Source organism: Somniosus microcephalus, chromosome 6, assembly GCF_052327205.1.
Source record: "Somniosus microcephalus isolate GS21.2 chromosome 6, FLI_Smic_1.0, whole genome shotgun sequence".
NCBI classification, from domain to species: domain Eukaryota; kingdom Metazoa; phylum Chordata; class Chondrichthyes; order Squaliformes; family Somniosidae; genus Somniosus; species Somniosus microcephalus.
This window is the reverse complement of record NC_140992.1, coordinates 282,577,884-282,600,328: the sequence shown is the minus strand read 5'-3', so window position 1 is coordinate 282,600,328 and position 22,445 is coordinate 282,577,884. Positions and strand designations below refer to the sequence as shown.

The 22,445-nt window shown below is 45.6% G+C and overlaps 1 protein-coding gene across 1 annotated transcript in view; it reads left to right on the top strand.

Moving 5' to 3' along the window:
- Nucleotides 1-22,445, top strand: part of tat (tyrosine aminotransferase) — a 121,663-nt gene that overhangs the window by 45,590 nt on the left and 53,628 nt on the right. Inside the window, exon 9 of the mRNA XM_085991976.1 lies at nucleotides 21,780-21,908. Coding sequence (XP_085848102.1) covers nucleotides 21,780-21,908 — 129 coding nt within the window. The remainder of the gene's footprint in view (nucleotides 1-21,779; nucleotides 21,909-22,445) is intronic.

Below are 22,445 nucleotides of genomic sequence, written 5' to 3'. Positions count from 1 at the left end.
GGTAGTCCAGGGTCACTGGGAAACTGACCGATCGGTAGGCCAGGGTCACTGGAAAACTGACCAATCAGTAGGCCAGGGTCACTGGGAAACTGACCGATCGGTAGGCCAGGGTCACTGGGAAACTGACCGATCGGTAGAAAAGGGTCACTGGGAAACTGACCGATCGGTAGAAAAGGGTCACTGGAAAACTGACCGATCGGTAGTCCAGGGTCACTGGAAAACTGACCAATCGGTAGGAGAGGGTCACTGGGAAACTGACCGATCGCCAGGCCAGGGTCACTGGGAAACTGACCGATCGGTAGAAAAGGGTCACTGGGAAACTGACCGATCGGTAGAAAAGGGTCACTGAAAAAAATATTGGGAGCCAGACATGATCCTAGGGGGAAAAATTCGGTTGGTTAGTGCCTCCCGTTAGCGCCTCCGGAGGAACTTAGCGCCCGAGCGTGGCGATTTTAGCGCTGCTCGCGAAATTGATCAATCGTTTTGCGGCGGCGCTAAACACTACCGCCACGATCTCCTGCGCCTGCAGATCGTGACATCAGTCGAGCGTGCAACACCCCGGTAACGCCCGGGACTGGATATTTGATTGCGCCCCCTGCCTTAGTGCCTGCCGCTAGGAACAACAGGTAGAGGGGAACGTTTTCAAGTCGGGAAGGGGCTGGGGGAGCGCTATTTAAAGGCGAGCGCTTCCTGCCTTTTCTTGTCCGCAAAATTTTTGGTACACGCAGGTTGAGAGGGAGAGAGGTTCTGGAAAGATTTTATGCTGTCCTAAGGAGTTTTGGTCCTCAGCACCACTTTTGAAGTTCCTAAGCACCGAGCTCGTTCCCTGGGCCTGTCCATTAGTGCTTCCAACACAATTGCTTTCGAGGTCTCTCCAGGCCGAGATTCAAGGCTGCAATAAGCAGGGTGTGGCTGGCCAGCAAGATGGCCCCTCCCCTTTAAAAACTGGACGGCGCCAGTCTGTGGCTTCCATGGCAACTGACATCGCCTGAGCTTTGGTAGTGTTCTGAGGTAGCGCCTCACTCTCCGATGTTAGCGCCATAAGAGAGGTGTGTAGCGCCTAATTTAGTGCTCAAATTACCTCCAGAGGCGATAGAGGCAAATTTTGCAGTTGGAGGCGATAATTAGCGCCGGGCGCTAAACATTGCGCCCGGCCAATATTAGCACCCAAAATGGGCGACACCCAATTTGTCCCCCCTAGTCTTTAAACTGCTGCAAAGCGGGTGCCATAAATATAAAATAGTCACTAATAAATCTAATAGGGAATTCAAGAGAAACCTCTTTACCCAGAGAGTGGTGAGAATGTGGAACTCGCTACCACAGGGAGTGGTTGGGGCGAAAAGCACAGATGCATTGAAGGAGAAACTAGATAAGCACATGAAGGAGAAAGGAAGAGAAAGATATGTAGATATTGTGTATACTATAGACCATCTATTGGTGGAAGTGAAGTGGAGGGAGAAAGATGTCAATGATATATGACAGAATTTTATAAATCACTGGTTATCCCTCAGCTGGAATATTGTGGACAATTCTGGGCACCACACTTCAGGAACGATGTAAAGACCTTAGAAGGGTACAGAGGAGGTTTAGCAGGATGTTACCAGGAGGCAGAGGGTGATGGTCAAAGGTTGTTTTTGTGACTGGAAGCCTGTGTCCAGTGGTGTACCGCAGGGATCGGTGCTGGGTCCTGTGCTGTTTGTAGTGTACATTAATGATTTAGATATGAATGTAGGAGGTATGATCAGTAAGTTCGCAGATGACATGAAAATTGGTGGAGTGGTAAATAGCGAGGGGGGAAGCCTCAGGCTACAGGACGATATAGACGGGTTGGTTGGATGGGCAGAACAGTGGCAAATGGAATTTAACCCTGAAAAGTGTGAGGTGATGCATTTTGGGAGGACTAACAAGGCAAGGGAATACACAATGAATGGTAGGACCCTAGGAAGGACAGAGGATCAGAGGGACCTTGGTGTGCATGTACATAGATTCCTGAAGGCAGCAGGACAGGTAGAAAAGGTGGTTATAAAGGCATATGGGATACTTGCCTTCATTAGCCGAGGCATAGAATATAAGAGCAGGGAGGTTATGATGGAGCTGTACAAAACGCTAGTTAGGCCACAGCTGGAATACTGTGTGCAGTTCTGGTCGCCACACTATAGGAAGGATGTGATTGCATTGGAGAGGGTGCAGAGGAGATTCACCAGGATGTTACCTGGGCTGGAGCACTTCAGCTATGAAGAGAGACTGGACAGGCTGGGGTTGTTTTCCTTAGAGCAGATAAGGCTGAGGGGGGACCTGATTGAAGTGTACAAAATTATGAGGGGCATAGATAGGGTAGATAGAAAGGAACTTTTCCCCTTAGTAGAGGGGTCAATCACCAGGGGGCATAGTTTCAAGGTAAGGGGCAGGAGGTTTAGAGGGGATTTGAGGAAAAACTTTTTCACCCAGAGGGTGGTTGGAATCTGGAACTCACTGCCTGAAAGGGTGGTAGAGGCAGGAACCCTCACAACATTCAAGAAGCATTTAGATGAGCACTTGAAACGCCATAGCATACAAGGCTACGGACCAAGTGCTGGAAAATGGGATTAGAATAGACAGGGCTTGATGGCCGGCATGGACACGATGGGCCGAAGGGCCTCTTTCTGTGCTGTATAACTCTATGACTCTATGAGGGACTTCAGTTATGAGGAGAGAATCATAGAATAGAATGGTTACAGCACAGAAGGAGGCCATTTGGCCTGTCAAGCCCGTGCCAGCTTTCTTCAAGAGCACTTCATCTAGTCCAAATCCCTTGCCCTTTCCCTGTAGCCCTGCAAATTTTTTTCAAGTACTTATCCAATTCCCTTTTGAAAGCCACGATTGAATCTGCCTCCACCACCCTCTCAGGCAGTGTATTCCAGATCCTAACCACTCGCTGCTTAAAAAAAATTTTTTCCTCATGTTGCCTTTGGTTCTTTTGCCAATCACCTTAAATCTGTGTTCTCTGGTTCTCGACCCTTCCACCAATGGGAACAGTTTCTCTCTATTTACTCTGTCTGGACCCCTCATGATTTTGAACACCTCGATCAAATCTCCTCTCAACCTTCTTTGCTCTAAGGAGAATAACACCAGCTCCTCTAGTCTATCCACGTAACTGAAGTCCTTCATCCCGAGAATCATTCTCGTAAATCTTTTCTGCAGCCTCTCTAACTCCTTCACATTCTTCCTAAAGTACGGTGCCCAGAATTGGACACAATACTCCAGTTGATGCCGAGCTAGTGTTTTATAAAGGTTCATCATAACTTCCTTGCTTTTGTACTCTATGGGGGTGAAATTGGGTGGTTTTGCGCCTCCCATTAGGGGCGCTAATGGCTTTGCGACTGAGCGCGTCACTGACATTGACTCCCACCATATTCGGCGGGAGTTCTGCAGCGGCGCTACAGCATTGCGCCCCGAACTCCTTCGGCCAGTGATCGTGACGTCATCGCCGTGCGTATCGCCCCGGTAGCGCCCCGAACCCAAAATTGACTTCCGCCCCCTGCAGCAGTGCCGACAGCTGCAGGAGGCATGTATCGGATGGCCGGCTGCTTTGGGGGCAACGATTAAAGGCGAGGTGACCGAGGTAAGTGGATATAAACTTACCTTTCCTGTTCTATTTTTATTTGCGGGTTCCTGCCAGCGATCGATTAGCCCGGCACTCTGAGTGCCGAGCTGATTGCGCGGGATCGCGGCTGCCTTGATATAGATAGATTTATTGATATATTTAAGGGGAGGCTAGACAAGCATATGAGGGAGAAGGGAATAGAGGGTTATGCTGATAGATTTAGATGAGGAAAGACGGGAGGAGGCTCGAGTGGAGTATAAACGCCGGCATGGACTGGTTTGGCCGAATGGCCTGTTTCTGTGCCATATATCCGATGTAATTCTATGCAAATTTCATCTGCCAAATGTCTGCCCATTCCACGAGCCTGACTATGTCCTCTTGAAGTCTATCACTATCCTCCTCACTGTTCACTATACTTCCAAGTTTTGTGTCATCTGCAAATTTTGAAATTGCACCCTGTACTCCCAAGTCCAGGTCATTAATATATATCAAGAAAAGCAGTGGTCCTAGTACCAACCCCTCGGGAGCACCACTGTATACCTTCCTCCAGTCCAATAAACAACCGTTCCCCACTACGCTCTGTTTTCTGTCACTTAGCCAATTCTGTATCCATGCTGCCACTGTCCCTTTTATTCCATGGTCTTCAACTTTGCTGGCAAGCCTATTATGTGGCACTTTATCAAACGCCTTTTGGAAGTCTATGTACACCATATCAACTGCGTCGCCCTCATCAACCCTCTCTGTTACCTCATCAAAAAACTCAATCAAGTTAATTGAACACGATTTGCCTTTAACAAATCCGTGCTGGCTTTCCTTTATCAATCCACACTTGTCCAAGTGAATATTAATTTTGTCCCGGAATATCGTTTCTAAAAGCTTCTCCACTAGCGAGGTTAAACTGACTGGCCTGTAGTTGCTGGGTTTATCCTTACACCCTTTTTGAACAAGGGTGTAACATTCGAAATTCTCCACTCCTTTGACCCCCATCCCTGTATCTAAGGAGGATTGGAAGATTATGGCCAGTACCTCCACACTTTCCACCTTTTACTTTCCTCAGCATCCTAGGATGCATCCCATCTGATCCTGGTGATTTATCTTCTTTAAGTACAGCCAGCCTTTCTAGTACCTCCTCTTTATTTATCAGATTTATACCTGTCAGGAAAGATTGAACAGGCTGGGGCTCTTTAATCTAGAAAAGAATAGGCTGAGGGGTGACCTAAGAGGTCTTTAATGAAAGGATTTTGTAGAATAGACATAGAGAAGCTGTTTCCACTTATAGGGAGACCAAAACGAGAACATAAATATAAGATAGTCCCTAATCAATCTAATAGGGAATTCAGGAGAAACTTCTTTACTCAGGAAGTGGTGAGAATGTGGAACTTGCTACCACAAAGAGGAGTTGAGGCGAATAGCATCGATACATTTAAGTTGAATCCAGCTAAAGACATGAATGAGAAAGGAATAGAAAGAGATGCTGATAGGGTTAGATGAACAGAGGTGGGAGGAGGCTTGTGTGGGGCATAAACACTGGCACATAAGAACATAAGAATTAGGAGCAGGAGTAGGCCATTTGGCCCTTCGAGCCTTCTCCGCCATTCAGTAAGATCATGGCTGATATTTTACCTCATCTCCAGTTTCCTGCACTATCCCCATATCCCTTGATTCCCTTAATATTCAAAAATCTATCGCTCTCTGTCTTGAATATACTCAACGACTGAGCCTCCACAGCCCTCTGGGGCAGAGAATTCCAAAGATTCACCACCCTCTGAGTGAAGAAATTTCTCCTCATCTCAGTCCTAAATGGCCGACCCCTTATTCTGAGACTGTGACCCCTGGTTCTAGACTCCCCAGCCAGGGGGAACATCCTCCCTGCATCTACCCTATCAAGCCCTGTAAGAATTTTGTTTGTTTCAATGAGATCCCCTCTCATTCTTCTAAACTCTAGAGAATATAGGCCTAGTCTACTCAATCGTTCCTCATAAGACAATCCCCCCATCCCAGGAACCAGTCTGGTGAACCTTCGTTGCACTCCCTCTATGGCAAGTATATCCTTCCTTAGGTAAAGAGACCAAAACTGTACACAATACTCCAGGTGTGGTCTCGCCAGGGCCCTATATAATTGCAGTAAGGCGTCTTTACTCCTATACTCAAAAGCTCTTGTAATAAAGGCCAACATACCATTTGCTTTCCTAATTGCTTGCTGTACCTGCATGTTAACCTTCAGTGATTTGTGTACAAGGACACCCAGGTCCCTCTGAACACCAACATTTCCCAGTCTCTCACCATTTAAAAAATACTCTGCTTTTCTATTTTTCCTACCAAAGTGGATAACTTCACATTTCTCCACATTATATTCTATTTGTCATGTTCTTGCCCACTCACTTAGCCTGTCTATATCCCCTTGAAGCCTCCTTGCATCCTCCTCACAACTTACATTCCCACCCATCATCAGCAAACTTGGATATATTACATTTGGTCCCCTCATCCAAATCATTGATGTAGATTGTGAATAGCTGAGGCCCAAGCACTGATCCTTGCGGTACCCCACTAGTTACAGCCTACCAACCGGAAAATGACCTGTTTATTCCTACACTCTGTTTTCTGTCCGTTAACCAATCCTCAATCCATGCTACTATATTACCCCCAATCCCATGAGCCCTAATTTTGTTTAATAACCTCTTCTGTGGCACCTCATCGAATGCCTTCTGAAAATCCAAATACACCACATCCACTGGTTCCCCCTTATCTATTCTGCTAGTTCCAACCTCAAAATTCGTTAAACATGATTTCCCTTTCATAAATCCGTGTTGACTCTGCCCAATCCTATTATTATTTTCTAAGTGCCCTGTTATCACACCCTTAATAATATATTCTAGCATTTTCCCTATTACTGATGTCAGGCTAACTGGTCTGTAGTTCCATAGAAACATAGAAGATAGGAGCAGGAGTAGGCCATTCGGCCCCTCGAGCCTGCTCCGCCATTCAATGCCATCATGGCTGATCATCCAATTTCAGTACCCGGTCCCTGCTTTCTCCCCATACCCCTTGATGCCTTTAGCCTTAAGAAATATATCCAACTCCTTCTTGAATATATTTAATGAATTGGCCTCGACTGCCTTCTGTGGTAGAGAATTCCACAGGTTCACCACTCTCTGGGTGAAGAAATTCCTCCTCATTTCTGTCCTAAATGGCCTACCCCTTATCCTTAGACTGTGACCCCTGGTTCTGGACTCCCCGACCATCGGGAACATCCTTCCTGCATCTAGTCTGTCTAGTCCTGTCAGAATTTTATAAGTTTCAATGAGATCGCCTCTCATTCTTCTAAACTCCAGCGAGTACAAGCCCAATCATCCCAATCTCTCCTCATACGTCATTCCTGCCATCCCAGGTATCAGCCTGGTGAATCTTCGCTGAACTCCTTCCATGGCAAGAACATCCTTCTTCAGATAAGGCGACCAAAACTGCACACAATACTCAAGATGTGGTCTCACCAAGGCCCTGTACAACTGCAGCAAGACATCCTTGTTCCTGTACTCAAACCCTCTCGCTACGAAGGCCAACATACCACCCACATTTTCTCTCTCTTTTCTTAAATAGTGGGGTTACAATTGTTACCTTCCAATCTGCAGGAACCATTCTAGAATCTATGGAATTTTGGAAAATGACAAACAATGCATCCGCTATCTCTATAGCCATTGTTTCAAAATCCTAGAATGTAGGCCATCAGGTCATGGCGATTTATTGGCTTTCAGTCCCATTAATTTCTCCAGTACTATTTTTTTACTAATATTTTTCAGTTCCTCATTCTCGCTATACCCTTGGTTGTCCACTATTTCCGGGAAGTTTTTTGCGTCTTCTTCCATGAAGACAGATACAAAGGGCTCGAATTTCCAAGCCCCGTGGAGGTGGGTTTGGAGGCGGGAGTGGGGGGAAAGTTGCAGATTCGGGGGGCATGGACCCTTCCCGCCTCCAACCCTCCTCCATGCCCGTTTCCCAGGAGGCAGGTACCTGACCTGTGCTGGGAGCTCTTGACAGATGAAATGTCAATCCCTGACGTCACCTGTAACCGGGTGTCCCTTAATTGGCCTGCTGAGCCCGCTGGGCGGGCTCAACAAGGTCAATCAAGGGAAAATCGCGTGGGTTGGCCACAAATCGATGGAGGTGGGACTACAACCCAAAAAGTGGGAGTCCCGCCTCCATCACATCCCCATTGACAAAATCCAGCCCAAAGTATTTGTTTAATTTCTCTGCCATTTCCTTATTCCCCATTATAATTTCTCCTGTTTCAGCCTGTAAGGGACCCACATTTACTTTCGCTAATCTTTTCCTTTTTACATACCTATAGACACTTTTACGGTCTGTTTTTATGTATCTTGCTAGTTTAGTCTCATATTCTATTTTCCCTTTCTTTATCAATTTCTTGGTCCTCCTTTGCTGAATTCTAAAATCCTCCCAATCCTCAGGAATCCTACTCATTTTGGCAATATTATAAGCCTCCTCCTTTGATCTAATACTATCTTTAACTTCTCTTGTTAGCCATGGTTGGACCACCTTTCCTGTGGGGTTTTTGTGCCTTAAAGGAATGTATATTTGTTGTAAATTATATATTAATTCTTTAAATGCTAGCCATTGCTTGTTTGCCTTCATATCTTTTAATGTAGTTTCCCAATCTACCTTAGCCAACTCACCCCTCATACCTACATAGTTTGCTTTGTTTAGATTTAAGACCCTAGTTTCGGATTTAACTAAATCACTTTCAAACTCAATATAAAATTCTATCATATTATGGTTACTCTTCCCTAAAGGCCCCTTTACTACAAGGTTATTAATTAACCCTTTCTCATTGCACAATACTAGCTCCAAAATAGCCTGTTCCGTAGTTGGTTCCTCAACATACTGATCTAGAAAACTATCTTGTATACATTCCATGAATTCGTTCTCCACACTATTACTGCACATTTGGTTTGCCCAGTCTATATGTAGATTAAAGTCCCCCATGATTACTGTATTACCCTTGTTACATGCGCCTCTAATTTCCTGATTAATACTCTGCCCTACATTACAACTACTGTTTGGGGGCCTATAAACAACTCCCACCAATGTTTTCTGCCCCTTGTTGTTTCTTAGCTCCACCCAAAATGATTCTACTTCTTGATTTTCGGAGCTAAGATCCTTTCTCTCTACTGTCTTTATCCCGTCCTTTATTATCAGGGCTACCCCTCCTCGTTTTCCATTTTGCCTATCTCTTCTAAAAGTTAAGTATCCTGGAATATTTAGTTCCCAACCTTGGTCACTTTGCAACCACGTCTCCGTAATGGCTATTAGATCAAACCTGTTAATTTCTATCTGCGCTATTAATTCATCTATTTTGTTGCAAATGCTTCACGTATTCAGATGTAGTGCCTTTAGCTTTGACTTATTTCTATGTTTCCCTGATTTCACTGATGTCCTATTACCTTTGTTATTCTCTGTCCCTTCCTGACCCACTCTGCTTATTTTTACTCAAAACTCTGCTCTGCTCTAGAGCCTCGACATTTCTCTCGCTGCTTTTAAATTTACTCTTTCCTGAATCCCCCCCCCCCCCCCCTTCATTAGTTTAAAGCCCTGTCTACTGCCCTAGTTATTCGGTTCGCTAGGACACTGATCCCAGCCCGGTTTAAATGGAGCCTGTCCCAACAGAACAGCTCCCTCTTTCCCCAGTACTGGTGCCAGTGCCCCATGAACTGAAATCCCTTCCTCCCACACCACTCTGAGCCACGCATTTAAACCTCTATGCCAATTTGTGCGTGGCTCAGGTAACAATCCAGAGATTATTACCTTTGAGGTTCTGCTTTTTAATTTGGATCCTAGCTTCTCAAACTGCCTCAGCAGAACCTCATTCCTAGTTCTAGCTATGTCGTTGGTTCCTACGTGGACCATGAAAACTGGATCCTCCCCCTCCCACTCCAAGTTCTTCTCCAGCCGCAAGGAGATGTCTTTAACCCTGGCACCGGGCAGGCAACACAACCTTCGGAACACTCAGTCGCGGCTGCAGAGAGCAGTATCTATCCCCCTGACTATACTGTCCCCTACCACAACTAAATTCCCTTTCACTCCCCCACGACTTGAATGGCCTCCTGCACCATGGTGCCATGGTCTGCTTGCTCATCCATCCTGTAGGCTTTTCCCTCATCCACACAGGCAGCAAGAACCTCATACCTGATAGACAAGGGCAAAGGCTGAGGCTCCTCCAGCACTGGGGTCCTCTTACCTGAATGAGTTGCAGTCACACCCTCCTCTCCTTTACCACTAACCAGACCTGTACCACTACCTAACCTAAGGGGTGTGACTGCCTCCTGGATCAAAGTATCCCGGTAACTCTCCCCATCCCTGATGCCCTGCAATGTCTGCACCTCAGACTCTAGCTCATAAACTCTGAGCTGAAGTCCCTCAAGATGCAGGCACTTACTGCAAACGTGGTTGTCCGGGATCACAATGCTCTCCACAAGCTCCCACATGCTGCAGTTGTGGCACACCACCTGCACTGCCATCCCTATATGACCTTGTTTTATTTAATTAAGAGGGTGGTGAATCTTTGGAATTCTCTACCGCAGAGGGCTGTGGAGGCTCAGTCATTGAGTATATTCAAGACAGAGATCAATAGATTTTTTAATATTAAGGGAATCAAAGGATATGGGGATAGTGCAGGAAAGTGGAGATGAGGTAGAAGATCAGCCATGATCTTATTGAATGGCAGGGCCAAATGGCCTCCTTCTGCTCCTATTTCTTATCTTATGTTCTTACTTAAATTTGTAATTAGGTAACTTAGTTTACAGTGTAGTTTCTTGACTACTTACTTGATCTAGATTAAGTTAAGGGTACTGAAATTAAATATCTACTGTAACACAAAGCACTACAAGTAGTCTAGGCAAAAAGCAACAACTCCTTCCCCCTCTTCTCCGAATTCCCACTCTTTCTAAATTCCCAAATAAAGCACTCTGTTCAAGTCCACTCCATTTAATCCCGCTCTGTGCCTGTTTCAAATGGCCTGTTTCAGTGCTGTATATTCCATGTAAATCTATGTAATACTCATTTTTTTATTAGTGATGTTGGTTGAGGGTTGGATTCCCTTTTATGTTCGCTGCCAGTCTATTCTCATACTCTCTCTTTGCCCCTCTTATTTCCTTTTTCACTTCCCCTCTGAACTTTCTATATTCAGCCTGGTTCTCACTTGTATTCTCAACCTGACATCTGTCATATGCGCCCCCTTTTTCTACTTCATCTTACTCTCTATCTCTTTCGTCATCCAGGGACCTCTGACTTTGGTTGCCCTACCTTTCCCCCTCGTGGGAATGTACCTCAACAATACCAGAACCATCTCCTCTTTAAAGGCAGCCCATTGTTTGAGTACAGTTTTGCCTGCCAGTCTTTGATTCCAGTTTACCCGAGCCAGATCCGTTCTCAACCTACTGAAATTGGCCTTCCTCCAATTAAGTATTACTCTAGATTGCTCCTTGTCCTTGTCCTTTTCCATAGCTAATCTAAACCTTCAATCACCGTTCCCTAAATGCTCCCCTACTGACACTTGCTCCACTTGACCCATCTCATTCCCCAGAACCAGATCCAGCAATGACTCCATCCTCATTGGGCCAGAAATGTACTGATCAAGAAAATTCTCCTGAACACACTTCAGAAATTCTTTCCACTCTGCCCTTTACACTACTACTATCCCAGTCTATAATAAGATAATTGAAGTCCCCCATTATCACTAGTTCTTGCAGAGGTTGGTAAAGTTAAGACTGTTCTCCTTGGAACAGAGAAGGTTAAGAGGTGACCCAATAAAGGTTGTCAAGATGATGAGAGGTTTTGATAGAGTAGATAGAGAAAAACTATTCCTTCTGGCGAATGGGTCAATAACCATGGGTCATAGATTTAAAATCATTGGCAAAAGATGTAGAGGGGAGATGAAGAGATATTTTTTTCCACTTAGAGAGTTGTCGGGATCTGTAACGCTCTACCTGAAAAGGTGGTGGAAGCTGATTCCATGAATAATTTTATAAGGGAGTTGAACAGGTACTTGAGGATGCGGAATTTGCAGGGTTACGAACATAAAGCCGGCGGTGTGGGATTAAGGATAGCTGCTCTTTCAAAGAGCCTGCACAGGCATGATGGACCGAATGGCCTCCTTCCGTGCTGTATGTTCTATAATGCTATGACATAGAATAATAAGCATGGGAGATTTGAACTACCCCCAAATAAACTAGCAGGAAGAGGTAATGAAAGGGGAAAAGGGAATGGCATTTTTAGTGTGTACAGGACTCCTTTCTGACCCAGTATGTAAGAAGCCCAAAAAGAGTGGTGAACCTGTGGAATTCTCTACCACAGAAGGCAGTAGAGGACAATTCGTTAAATATATTCAAAAAGGAGTTAGCTATATTTCTTAAGGCTAAAGGGATCAAGGGATATGGGGAGAAAGCAGGGACAGGGTATTGAATTTAGATCATCAGCCACGATCTCATTAAATGGCGGAGCAGGCTCGAGGAGCCGAATGGCCTACTCCTGCTCCTATCTTCTATGTTTATGTTTCTAAGAGAGGAATCACTGCTGGATCTAGTAATGGGAAAAAATCAGAGCAGATAAGAGAATTAAGCAGAGGGAAACATTTAGGCAATAGCAATCATAACATAATAAGGTTTAAGATAATGATTAAGAGAGACATAAGTAAGACTTAAAGTAATAGATTGGAAATAGCTAATGTTGAGGGGATGAGAATGGAACTAGCGAAGATAAACTGGAAAAAAATTGACAAAGAGATAGAACAGCAGTGGGAAATATTTAAAACAGTCATCAATAGAGCTCAGGAGAAATATATTACATAAGAACATAAGACATAGGAGCAGGAGTAGGTCATTTGGCCCCTCGAGCCTGCTCCGCCATTCAATAAGATCATGGCTGATCTGATCTTGGCCTCAACTCCACTTCCCTGCCCGCTCCCCATAACCCTTGACTCTCTTATCGTTCAAAAATCTATCTATCTCCACCTTAAATATGTTCAATGACCCAGCCTCCACAGCTCTCTGGGGAAGAGAATTCCAAAGATTCACGACCCTCTGAGAGAAGAAATTCCTCCTCATTTCCGATTTAAAAGGGTGCCCCCTTATTCTGAAATTATGCCCCCTAGTTCTAGATTCCCCCACGAGGGGAAACATCCTCTCTGCATCTACCCTGTCAAGCCCCTTCAGAATCTTATATGTTTCAATAAGATCCCCTCTCATTCTTCTAAACTCCAATGAGTATAGGCCCTAACTGCTCAACCTTTCTTCATAAAATAACCCCTTCATCTCCGGAATCAACCTTGTGAACCTTCTCTGAACTGCCTCCAATGCAAGTATATCCTTCCTTAAATAAGGAGACCGAAACTGTACACAGTACTCCAGGTGTGGTCTCACCAATGCCCTGTACAGTTGTAACAGGACTTCCCTACTGGACAGACTGGATGCAGGAAGGATGTTCCCGATGACGGGGGAGTCCAGAACCAGGGGTCACAGTCTAAGGATAATGGGTAAGCCATTTAGGACTGAGATGAGGAGGAATTTCTTCACCCAGAGAGTGATGAACCTGTGGAATTCTCTACCATAGAAGGCAGTGGAGGCCAATTCATTAAGTATATTCAAGAAGGAGTTGGATATATTTCTTAAGGCTAAAGGGATCAAGGGATATGGGGAGAAGGCAGGGACAGGGTACTGAAATTGGATGATCAGCCATGATCTCATTGAATGGCGGAGCAGGCTTGAGGGGCCGAATGGCCTACTCCTGCTCCTATCTTCTATGTTTCTATATTTATACTCCATTCCCTTTGCAATAAAGGCCAACACTCCATTTGTCTTCCTAATTACTTGCTGTACCTGCATGATAACTTTTTGTGATTCATGTACAAGGACCCCCAGATCCCTCTGTATTCTGCTCAAAAAAACAAGAACAAACTAGCTAGTACTGACACACCATGGATGAATAAAGAGTTAAGAGCAAAATTGAAACTAAAGAAAAAGGTATACACTAAGTACATATACAACAAAGGAGAGGACGACAAAAGGGATTGTGAAAAGTTTAAGAAAGAAGTCAAAAAGCAATTAGGAAGGTGAAGAGAAATTACAAAATTAAATTGTCAAGGAATATAAAATAAATGTAAAATATTCTACAAATACATAAATAACAAAAGGAAAATTAAGATAGGGGTAGGGCCATTAAAGGATGCATACAATGAACTCACAGGTAATGACAGCGAAATGACAGAAATATTAAATAATTACTTTGCCTCAGTATTTACCAGGAAGAATAACATGGATGTTCCGTGACCTGCTGAGTATTTGCAGCATGTTCTGTCTTCGCAAATGCATTCACTTACCATCCGAGCCCTTGCAAGCGTCCAGCAGCACTTCCAAAACACTTAAAAAAAACTTTTCACATCTATTGCAGCAAGCCACCACTTCAATAAAATGTAAAAAAAGTCCAAACCCTTCCATTCAAACTTACCTGATTGATGTGTGCGTCCCTTTAACAGCGGCAGATATGGCCCCTATCAGCATCTGTCAGCCTGCTTGCACGCCAGGTTAACCTGGCATGCTTAGGACCCAGCAATGACTTGAGTGCTAAGGTCAAAGTTCGCATACGTGATGTTAAATTGGCGTGTCCAAGCCACCATTTTTTTTTCAGGGCACTGCCAGCGCAAAGGGGTGACCAATACGGTGGCGGCTGCCGCCAGGACCACCTCCAGCTGGCGCAAGAGTGGTGGCTACCATTTTTTTCACACATCACTGGCGTTACCAGGTGGCGGTAAGCACATCAGTTTCTCGCCCAGTCTGTCTTAAATGTTGATTGAGGGATAAATATTGGCTAGGACACTGGGGCTAACTTCCCTGCTCTTCTTCAAAATAGTGCCATGGGATCTTTTACGTTTACCTGAGAGAGCAGACAGGGCCTCGGTTTAACGTCTCATCTGAAAAACGGCACCTCTGACAGTGCAGTACTCCCTCAGCACGGCACTGGAATGTCAGCCTAGATCTTTGTGCTCAAGTCTCTAGAATGGGACTTGAAGCCGTAACCTTCTGATTCAGAGGAGCGAGTGCTACCCACTGAGCCATGGCTGACACAGGTAGCAGAATGGGACTTGAAGCCGTAACCTTCTGATTCAGAGGAGCGAGTGCTACCCACTGAGCCATGGCTGACACAGGTAGCAGAATGGATAGCAAGCCAGCTACAAAACAGAAAACAGGGATTAAAGATAGTTACTCAGATTGTCAAACGGTGGGATGTGGTGCTCCACAAGGATCGGTGCTGGGACTACTGTTGTTCATCATTTACATAAACCATTTGGACTCGGGAATCAGAAGAACAATTTCAAAATTTACGGATGACACCAAATTGGGCGGTGTAGTTAATACAGAGGAGGATTGTGACAAAATACAGGAAGACATTAATAAACTTGCAGAATGGCTGTATAATTGGCAAATGAACTTCAATATAGATAAGTGTGAGGTGATACATTTTGGTAGGAAGAATAAGGAGGCCACATACTCCTTGAAAAATAAGTGTCGAAATGGGGTAGAGGAACAGGGGGATCTGGGGTACAGATTCACAAATCACTAAAAGTAGCAGTGCAGGTTAATAAGGCCATAAAAAAAGCAAACAAAGCACTGGTGTTCATTTCTAGAGGGATAGAATTATAAAGCAGAGAAGTTGTGTGAAACAACAACAACAACAACTTGTATTTATATAGTGCCTTTAACATAGTAAAACATCCCAAGGCACTTCACAGGAGTAAAATAAGAAAAAAAAATTGACACTGAGCCACATAAGGAGAAATTAGGGTAGATGACCAAAAGCTTGGTCAAAGGTAGGTTTTAAGGAGCGTCTTAAAGCAGGAAAGAGAGGCGGAGAGGTTTAGGCAGGGTATTCCAGAGCTTAGGGCCCAGGCAGCTGAAGGCACAGCCACCAATGGTTGAGCGATTATAATCAGGGATGCTCAAGAGGCCAGCCAGGAGTGTGTTAGAATAGTCAAGTCTAGAGGCAACAAAGGCCTGGATGAGGATTTCAGCAGCGGATGAGCTGAGGCAAGGACGGAGACAGGCGATGTTATGGAGGTGGAAATAGGCGGCCTTACTTATGCTGCCGATATGTGGTCAGAAGCTCATTTCAGGGTCAAATATGACACCAAGGTTGCAAACAGTGTGTAAACTTGTTTAAAACCTTGGTTAGACCACACTTGAAGTACTGCGAACAGTTCTGGTCTCCATTTTATAAGAAGGATATAGAGACACTGGAGAAGGTATAAAAACGATTTACTAGAATGATACCAGAACTGAGAGGTTATAGCTATCAGAAAAGAGTGAACAGGCTGGGGCTCTTTTCTCTAGAAAAGAGAAGACTGAGGGGGTGACCTGATAGAGGTCTTTAAGATTATGAAAGGGTTTGATAGGGTAGATGTAGAGAAGATGTTTCCAGATGTGGGCGAGACCAGAACTAGGGGGCATAGATATAAGATTATCACTAATAAATCCAATAGGGAACTCAGGAGAAACTTCTTTACCCTGGGAGTGGTGAGAATGTGGAACTCGCTACCACAGGGAGTGGTTGAGGCGAATAGTATAGATGCATTTAAGGGGAAGCTAGACAAGCGCATGAGGTAGAAAGGAATAGGGAAATATGTTGATGTGGTTAGATGAAGTAGGGTGGGAGGAGGCTCGTGTGGAGCATAAACACCGGCACAGGCCTGTTGGGCTGAATGGCCTGTCTTTGTGCAGTGAATACTGTGTAAGGATGCTACCTGGTGTAAAGAAATACAAATACAAAGACTTGAAAAATTTGGTCTTTCTTCATTAGAACAACACAGAATACAGGGTGCTATGGTAGATGTTTAAAATGATTAAAGGATGGGACAGGGTAGAGTGAAGCAGACTGTTTCCAGCAGTTGAGGGTCATAGAGTCATAATGGCACAGAAGGAGGCCATTCGGCCCATCGAGCCCATGCTGGCTCTCTGTCGAGCAATCCAGTCAGTCCCATTCCCCTGCTCTAGCCCCGTAGCCCTGCAAGTTTATTTCCCTCAAGTGCCTATCCAGTCTCCCCTTGCAAACATTGAGGGCTCGAATTTCCAAGCCCCGCAGAGGCGGGTTTGGAGGCGGGAGTGGGGGGAAAATTGCAGAATCGGGGGGCACGAACCCTTCCCGCCCCCAACCCGCCTCCATGCCCGTTTCCCAGGAGGCAGGTATCCGACCTGTGCTGGGAGCCACCTCCCTGAGGCGGGAAGGGGATTAGTGCCAATTAACTGCCTGTTAACAGGTAGTTAACAGGCAGTTTTTGGCCTAATCCCTATTTTTAGCCCTGAAGTGTGGGCTGCCCGATGGCTCCAAACCACGCCAAGTTAGCGAGGCGGACCGTCGGGCTGAAGGGCTTGGAGGGTTCGAGATGTCCGGTGTTCAGGTGAGTGATGGGTGCATGAGTGCAGAGGTAAGTGTGTTTGGTGTGTGTAAAGTGTTTAAAGAAGTTTTACTTACCTTTACTTACTAATGCAGGCTTCCTTCCTTCAGGTCTCGGGAGTCCCTCATCTCACCGGCACAGAAAGCAGAATGGCCGCGAGCTGTCAAAAGCTGCAGCATTCAGCTTTCTGTTCTGGAGAGATTTCTAACTGAGTCTGTGGAGAAGGACTCAAGTTAGAAGTCAGATTATCAGTGTTTGACAGATTCACAGAGCTGTCAAACGCTGATATTTCATCTGTCAAAAGCTCTTGACAGATGAAATGTCAATCCCTGACGTCACCTGTAACTGGGTGTCCCTTAATTGGGCTGCTGAGCCCGCTGGGCAGGCTCAACAAGGTCAATCAAGGGAAAATTGCTTGGGTTGGCCACAAATCGATGGAGGCGGGACTACAACCCAAAAAGTGGGAGTCCCGGCTCCATCACGTCCCCATTGACAAAATCCAGCCAAGTGTCTCCGCTTCCACCACTTCCGTCGGCAGCGAGTTCCAGATCCTCAACACTCGCTGCGTAAAAAGGTTTTTCCTCACGTCCCGCCTGTATCTCTTGCCCAAAACCTTAAATCTGTGTCCCCTAGTCCTTGTACCATCAACTAGTGGGAACAGCCTTCCCCCGTCTAGCCTATCCAAACCCGTCATAATCTTGTACACCTCTATCAAATCAACCCTCAACCTCCTTTGCTCTAATGAAAACAAATCCAGCTTCTCCAACCTATCCTTGTAGCTAAGATCCCCCATCCCCGGAACCATTCTGGTAAATCTCCTCTGCACCCTCTCAAGGGTCTTCACATCCTTCCTAAAGTGTGGTGACCAGAACTGGATGCAATACTCCAGTTGTGGCCTAACCAGCGCTTTATAAAGGTTCAGCATAACTTCTCTACCTTTGTACTCAATACCTCTATTTATGAAGCCCAAAATCCCATATGCTTTGTTAACCACTCAATATGTCCCGCCACCTTCAGGGACTTATGCACATTAACTCCCAGGTCCCTCTGTCCCTGCACACTCTTTAAAACTGTGCCATTAAGTGTATATTGCCTCTCCCTGTTCCTTCTGCCAGAATGCCACAGGCACGGTGGCATAGTGGTTAGCACTGTTGCCTCACAGCGCCAGGGACCCGGGTTCAAATCCGGCCTCGCGTGACTGTCTGTGTGGAGTTTGCACATTCTCCCCGTGTCTGCGTGGGTTTTCTCCGGGTGCTCCGGTTTCCTCCCACAGTCCAAAGATGTGCGGGTTAGGTTGATTTGGCTATGATAAAATTGACCCTTAGTGTTAGGGGATTAAAAACGTGGGGTTACGGGGATAGGGTGAGATATGTGTCAGTGCAGGCTCGATGGGCCGAAATGGCCTCTATCTGCACTGTGGGGATTCTGTGATTCTGTGATTCTGTGAATGCATCACCTCACACTTCTCTGTATTAAATTCCATCTGCCACTTGTCTGCCCATTCTACTAATCTTTCTGTGTCCTGCTGCAGTCAATTGGTATCATCCTCACTGTTTGCACACCCCCAAGTTAGGTGTCATCGGCAAATTTAGAAATTCTACTCTGTATTCCAATATCCAGGTCATTTATATATATCAAAAAAAGCAGTGGCCCCAGCACTGACCCTTGGGGAACACCACTGTCTACCATCCTCCAGTCTGAAAAACAACCATTTACCACAACTCGCTGTTTTCTATCCTTAAGCCAATTCCTTATCCAAGCTGCCACTGACCCACTTATTTCATGAGCTTCAATTTTGTTAACCAGTCTTCTATGTGGTACTTTGTCAAACGCCTTCCTAAAATCCATGTAGACAACATCCATTGCATTCCCTTCATCAATCCTCTCTGTTACTTCATCAAAAAATTCAATTAGATTAGTCAAACACAATCTGCCTTTTACAAATCTATGTTGGCTCTCCTTAATTAGTTTAAACCTCTCCAAGTGCCCGTTACCTTTTGCCTTGATTATTGTTTCTAAAACTTTACCCACCACTGATGTTAAACTGACCGGCCTGTAGTTACTAGGATTGTCCTTACACCCTTTCTTGAACAATGGTGTCACATTTGGCACTTTCAATCCTCAGGCACCTTCCCCGCATCTAGGGAAGATTGGAAAATTATGGCAAGCGCTTCCGCTATCTCCTCCCCCAATTCCCTTAGCAACCTGGGATGCAAGCCATCCGGACCAGACGACTTGTCCACTCTAAGCATATCCAGCCTTTCTAGTACATTCTGTCTATCAATTTTCACCCCTTCCATTGCTTCTAACTTTTCCACTTCTACCGCTATTTTGTCAGCATCCACCTCCTTAGTAAACACCGATACAAAGTACTCATTGAGTATTCTAGCCTTGCCCTGCGCCTCTAAGCGTATATCACCTTCTTTGTCCCTAATAGGCCCCACCCCGCCTCTTACTACCCGCTTACTGTTTACATGCTGGTAGAAGATTTTTGGGTTCCTTTTATGTTAACCACCATTCTACTCTCATAATCTCCCTTTGCCAATCTTATTTTCATCTTCACTTCCCCTCTCAACTTACTGTATTTGGTCTGGTTCTCCCTTGAAGAATTCACCTGACATGCTTCATACACCCTCTTGTTTTGTTTCATCATCTTCTCTATCTCCCTCGTCATCCATGAGCCCTTGATTTGGTTCCCTTACACTTCCCTTTTGTTGGAATGTACCTAGCCTGTACTTGGAACATCTCCTCCTTAAAGATCACCCATTGTTCCATTACAGTTTTTCCTGTCAGTCTTTGGTTCCATTTTACCCTGGCTAGATCCTTTCGCATCCCATTGAAGTTAGCCCTATTCCAGTTTAGAAGTTGCATTCTAGATTGTTCCTTGCTCCTTGCTCCTCTCCAATGCTAATCTAAATCTTATGATACGATGATCACTCATGCCCAAGTGTTCTCCTACAGACACTTGGTTGACCTGGTCCACCTCATTCCCCAGCAGCAGATCCAGCAATGCCTCCTTCCTCGTTGGGCCAAGAACATACTGGTCAAGGAAATTTTCCTGAACACATTTCAGAAATTCCTCCCCCCTCCTTTCCCTTTACCCTAGCATTATCCCAATCGATATTTGGATAATTAAAGTCCCCCAATATCACCACTCTATAGCTCTTGCATATCTCTGCGATTTCCCTACAGATTTGCTCCTCTACCTCCCTCTCACTATTTGGAGGCCTATAGGCCTAGAAATTCACTGGCGCCCCCGGAAGTACCGCCCCGGAAGGAGTCGCGGCCGCCCGCCGCAAATTCAGTTTCAGCGCCCCAGACGGAAGCGCCGCGCTACTCGAGGTGCCCCGCATCCCTCTTGGGGCACTGCAACTGAAAATCGCAGCGCAACGTGCCGCAGTGCCACACGCTGCAACACGGCACACTGCGGTACTGCAGGCCTTCCTCCCCTTCTTAAAGGGGAGGGGCCTGCTGCAGCACGATCAGAGATCGCGAGTGCCGACAAAAGAGCCCGGCACCAAGGAGAAGTGCCGGGCTCTTGGGACACAGCCGGCACAACGCGGGGGGAGGGCCCAGGAGGCCGGGGACAGCGGCGCGAAGAGGTGCTGGCAGGCGGCCAGCAGAAAAAATGGCCGCCCCGCACCTCAGCGCTTCGACCACCGCAGGTAGGCCCCCCTGAAACGGTCGCAAATTGCGACCGGCGTTAAAGCAGGGGGCGCTACCAAATTTCGCGATCGGGGCGGTAGCGGGGTGCTGTGCACACCGATGATGTCATCGGTAGCGGCGCAGCGCTAACGGCTAGCGCCACCATTAGCGTCCCACTAAATTTAGCGGGTGGCGTAAAACCCACTAAGTGCCCTCTTTGGGTGCTAATGGGTGGCGCAGCCCACTGAATTTCTAGGCCATATGCCCAGTCCTCACCGCTTTTAAGCCACGTTTCCGTTATTGCCACAACATCATATTGCCACACGGCTAATTGTGCTTGTAGCTCACCAACCTTATTCACCACACTTTGTGCGTTTATGTACATGCATTCTAAACCCATTTTTGAATTTTTCATAGTCTTTCTTAGTCTGCTCCTATCTAATATGGTACTACTTCCGCCTCTAATACTACTTTCTTCTCTAGTACTATCCAACACACTCACTCTTTTATGCACCTTATTCCTCTTTTCTACTCCTATATGCTTGTGCCCATCCCCCCTGCCAAGTTAGTTTAAACCCTCCCCAACAGCACTAACAAACCTCCCCGCGAGAATATTGGTCCTGGCTCCGTTGAGGGTCTAGAACGAGGGGCCAGAGATACAAGATTAAATGTACGAGATTTAGAACAGAGGGCAGGAGAAACTCCTTCACGGAGAGTTATGAGGTGTGGGATTCACTCCCAGGGTTAGTGATTGGGGCAGAAACTGTCAACATTTAAAATGAGATAGGAGAGGTGGATTAAGGAGAAGGGAATAAAGGAATATGGGAACAAGGGGGAGCAAATACTTAGAAGTTACAACAAAGGAACAGGCCATTCACCCCAACCAGTCTGCCGGAATTTCTAATCACATTTACCCATCCTAATTGTGACACAAGATTAATCATAGCACAGTTTCAACAGGAGCCCTATCCCACCACTGAAAGAGGCACATCCAATTTGGCTGTAATATGTAATTAGTTCTTTCATTAGTTAGTATTGTCTTGTGGAGGATGGACTGTATTCTCTAACACAAACTAAACCAATAATTTGTTCCAACAGATCCGAGCTGGCCTGGTCTGTTTGAGTCAAAGAATCCTTGGTTCATGCACAATTGTACAAGGGGCACTGGAAAATATTCTGAATAAAACAACTCAAGAATTTTATGATGACACCATCAGCTTCCTGAAGGTAATGCTGTGCTGTGCTTTCTAGCTAGTCTCTGGCCAGACTCTGGTCAGTCAATGGCTAGTGTCTGGTCTGACTCTGGCCGTTAATTTGGTTTGGATATGGTTTTAAGTGCATAATTTTGATCATTTACACCCAATATGAATTTTCCATATATTTTAAAATACTGATTATTATTCTTCCTGGTCACCGACCCTATTGGTCCACATTTGAGACAAGGGTTTTATGCTTTGAGTGGGACTTGGAGCTTGGCAGAAAACCAATAGAACCCAGAAGGTGGTACAGGGATTATCATCACCCTAGGAGCTCTTTTGTTTAATACCTTTAAAAATTATCTTGAGCTAGGAGACACAAGCACAATGGCTATATTTGCACTCATTTAGAGAGTCACGGATTAATCAAGGACAGTCAGCATAGATTTGTTAAGGGGTCATGTCTGACTAACTTGGTTGAAGTTTTTGAGGAGGTAACAAGGAGGGTCGATGAGGGTAGCGCGTTTAATGCAGCCTACATGGATTTTAGCAAGTCTTTTGACAAGGA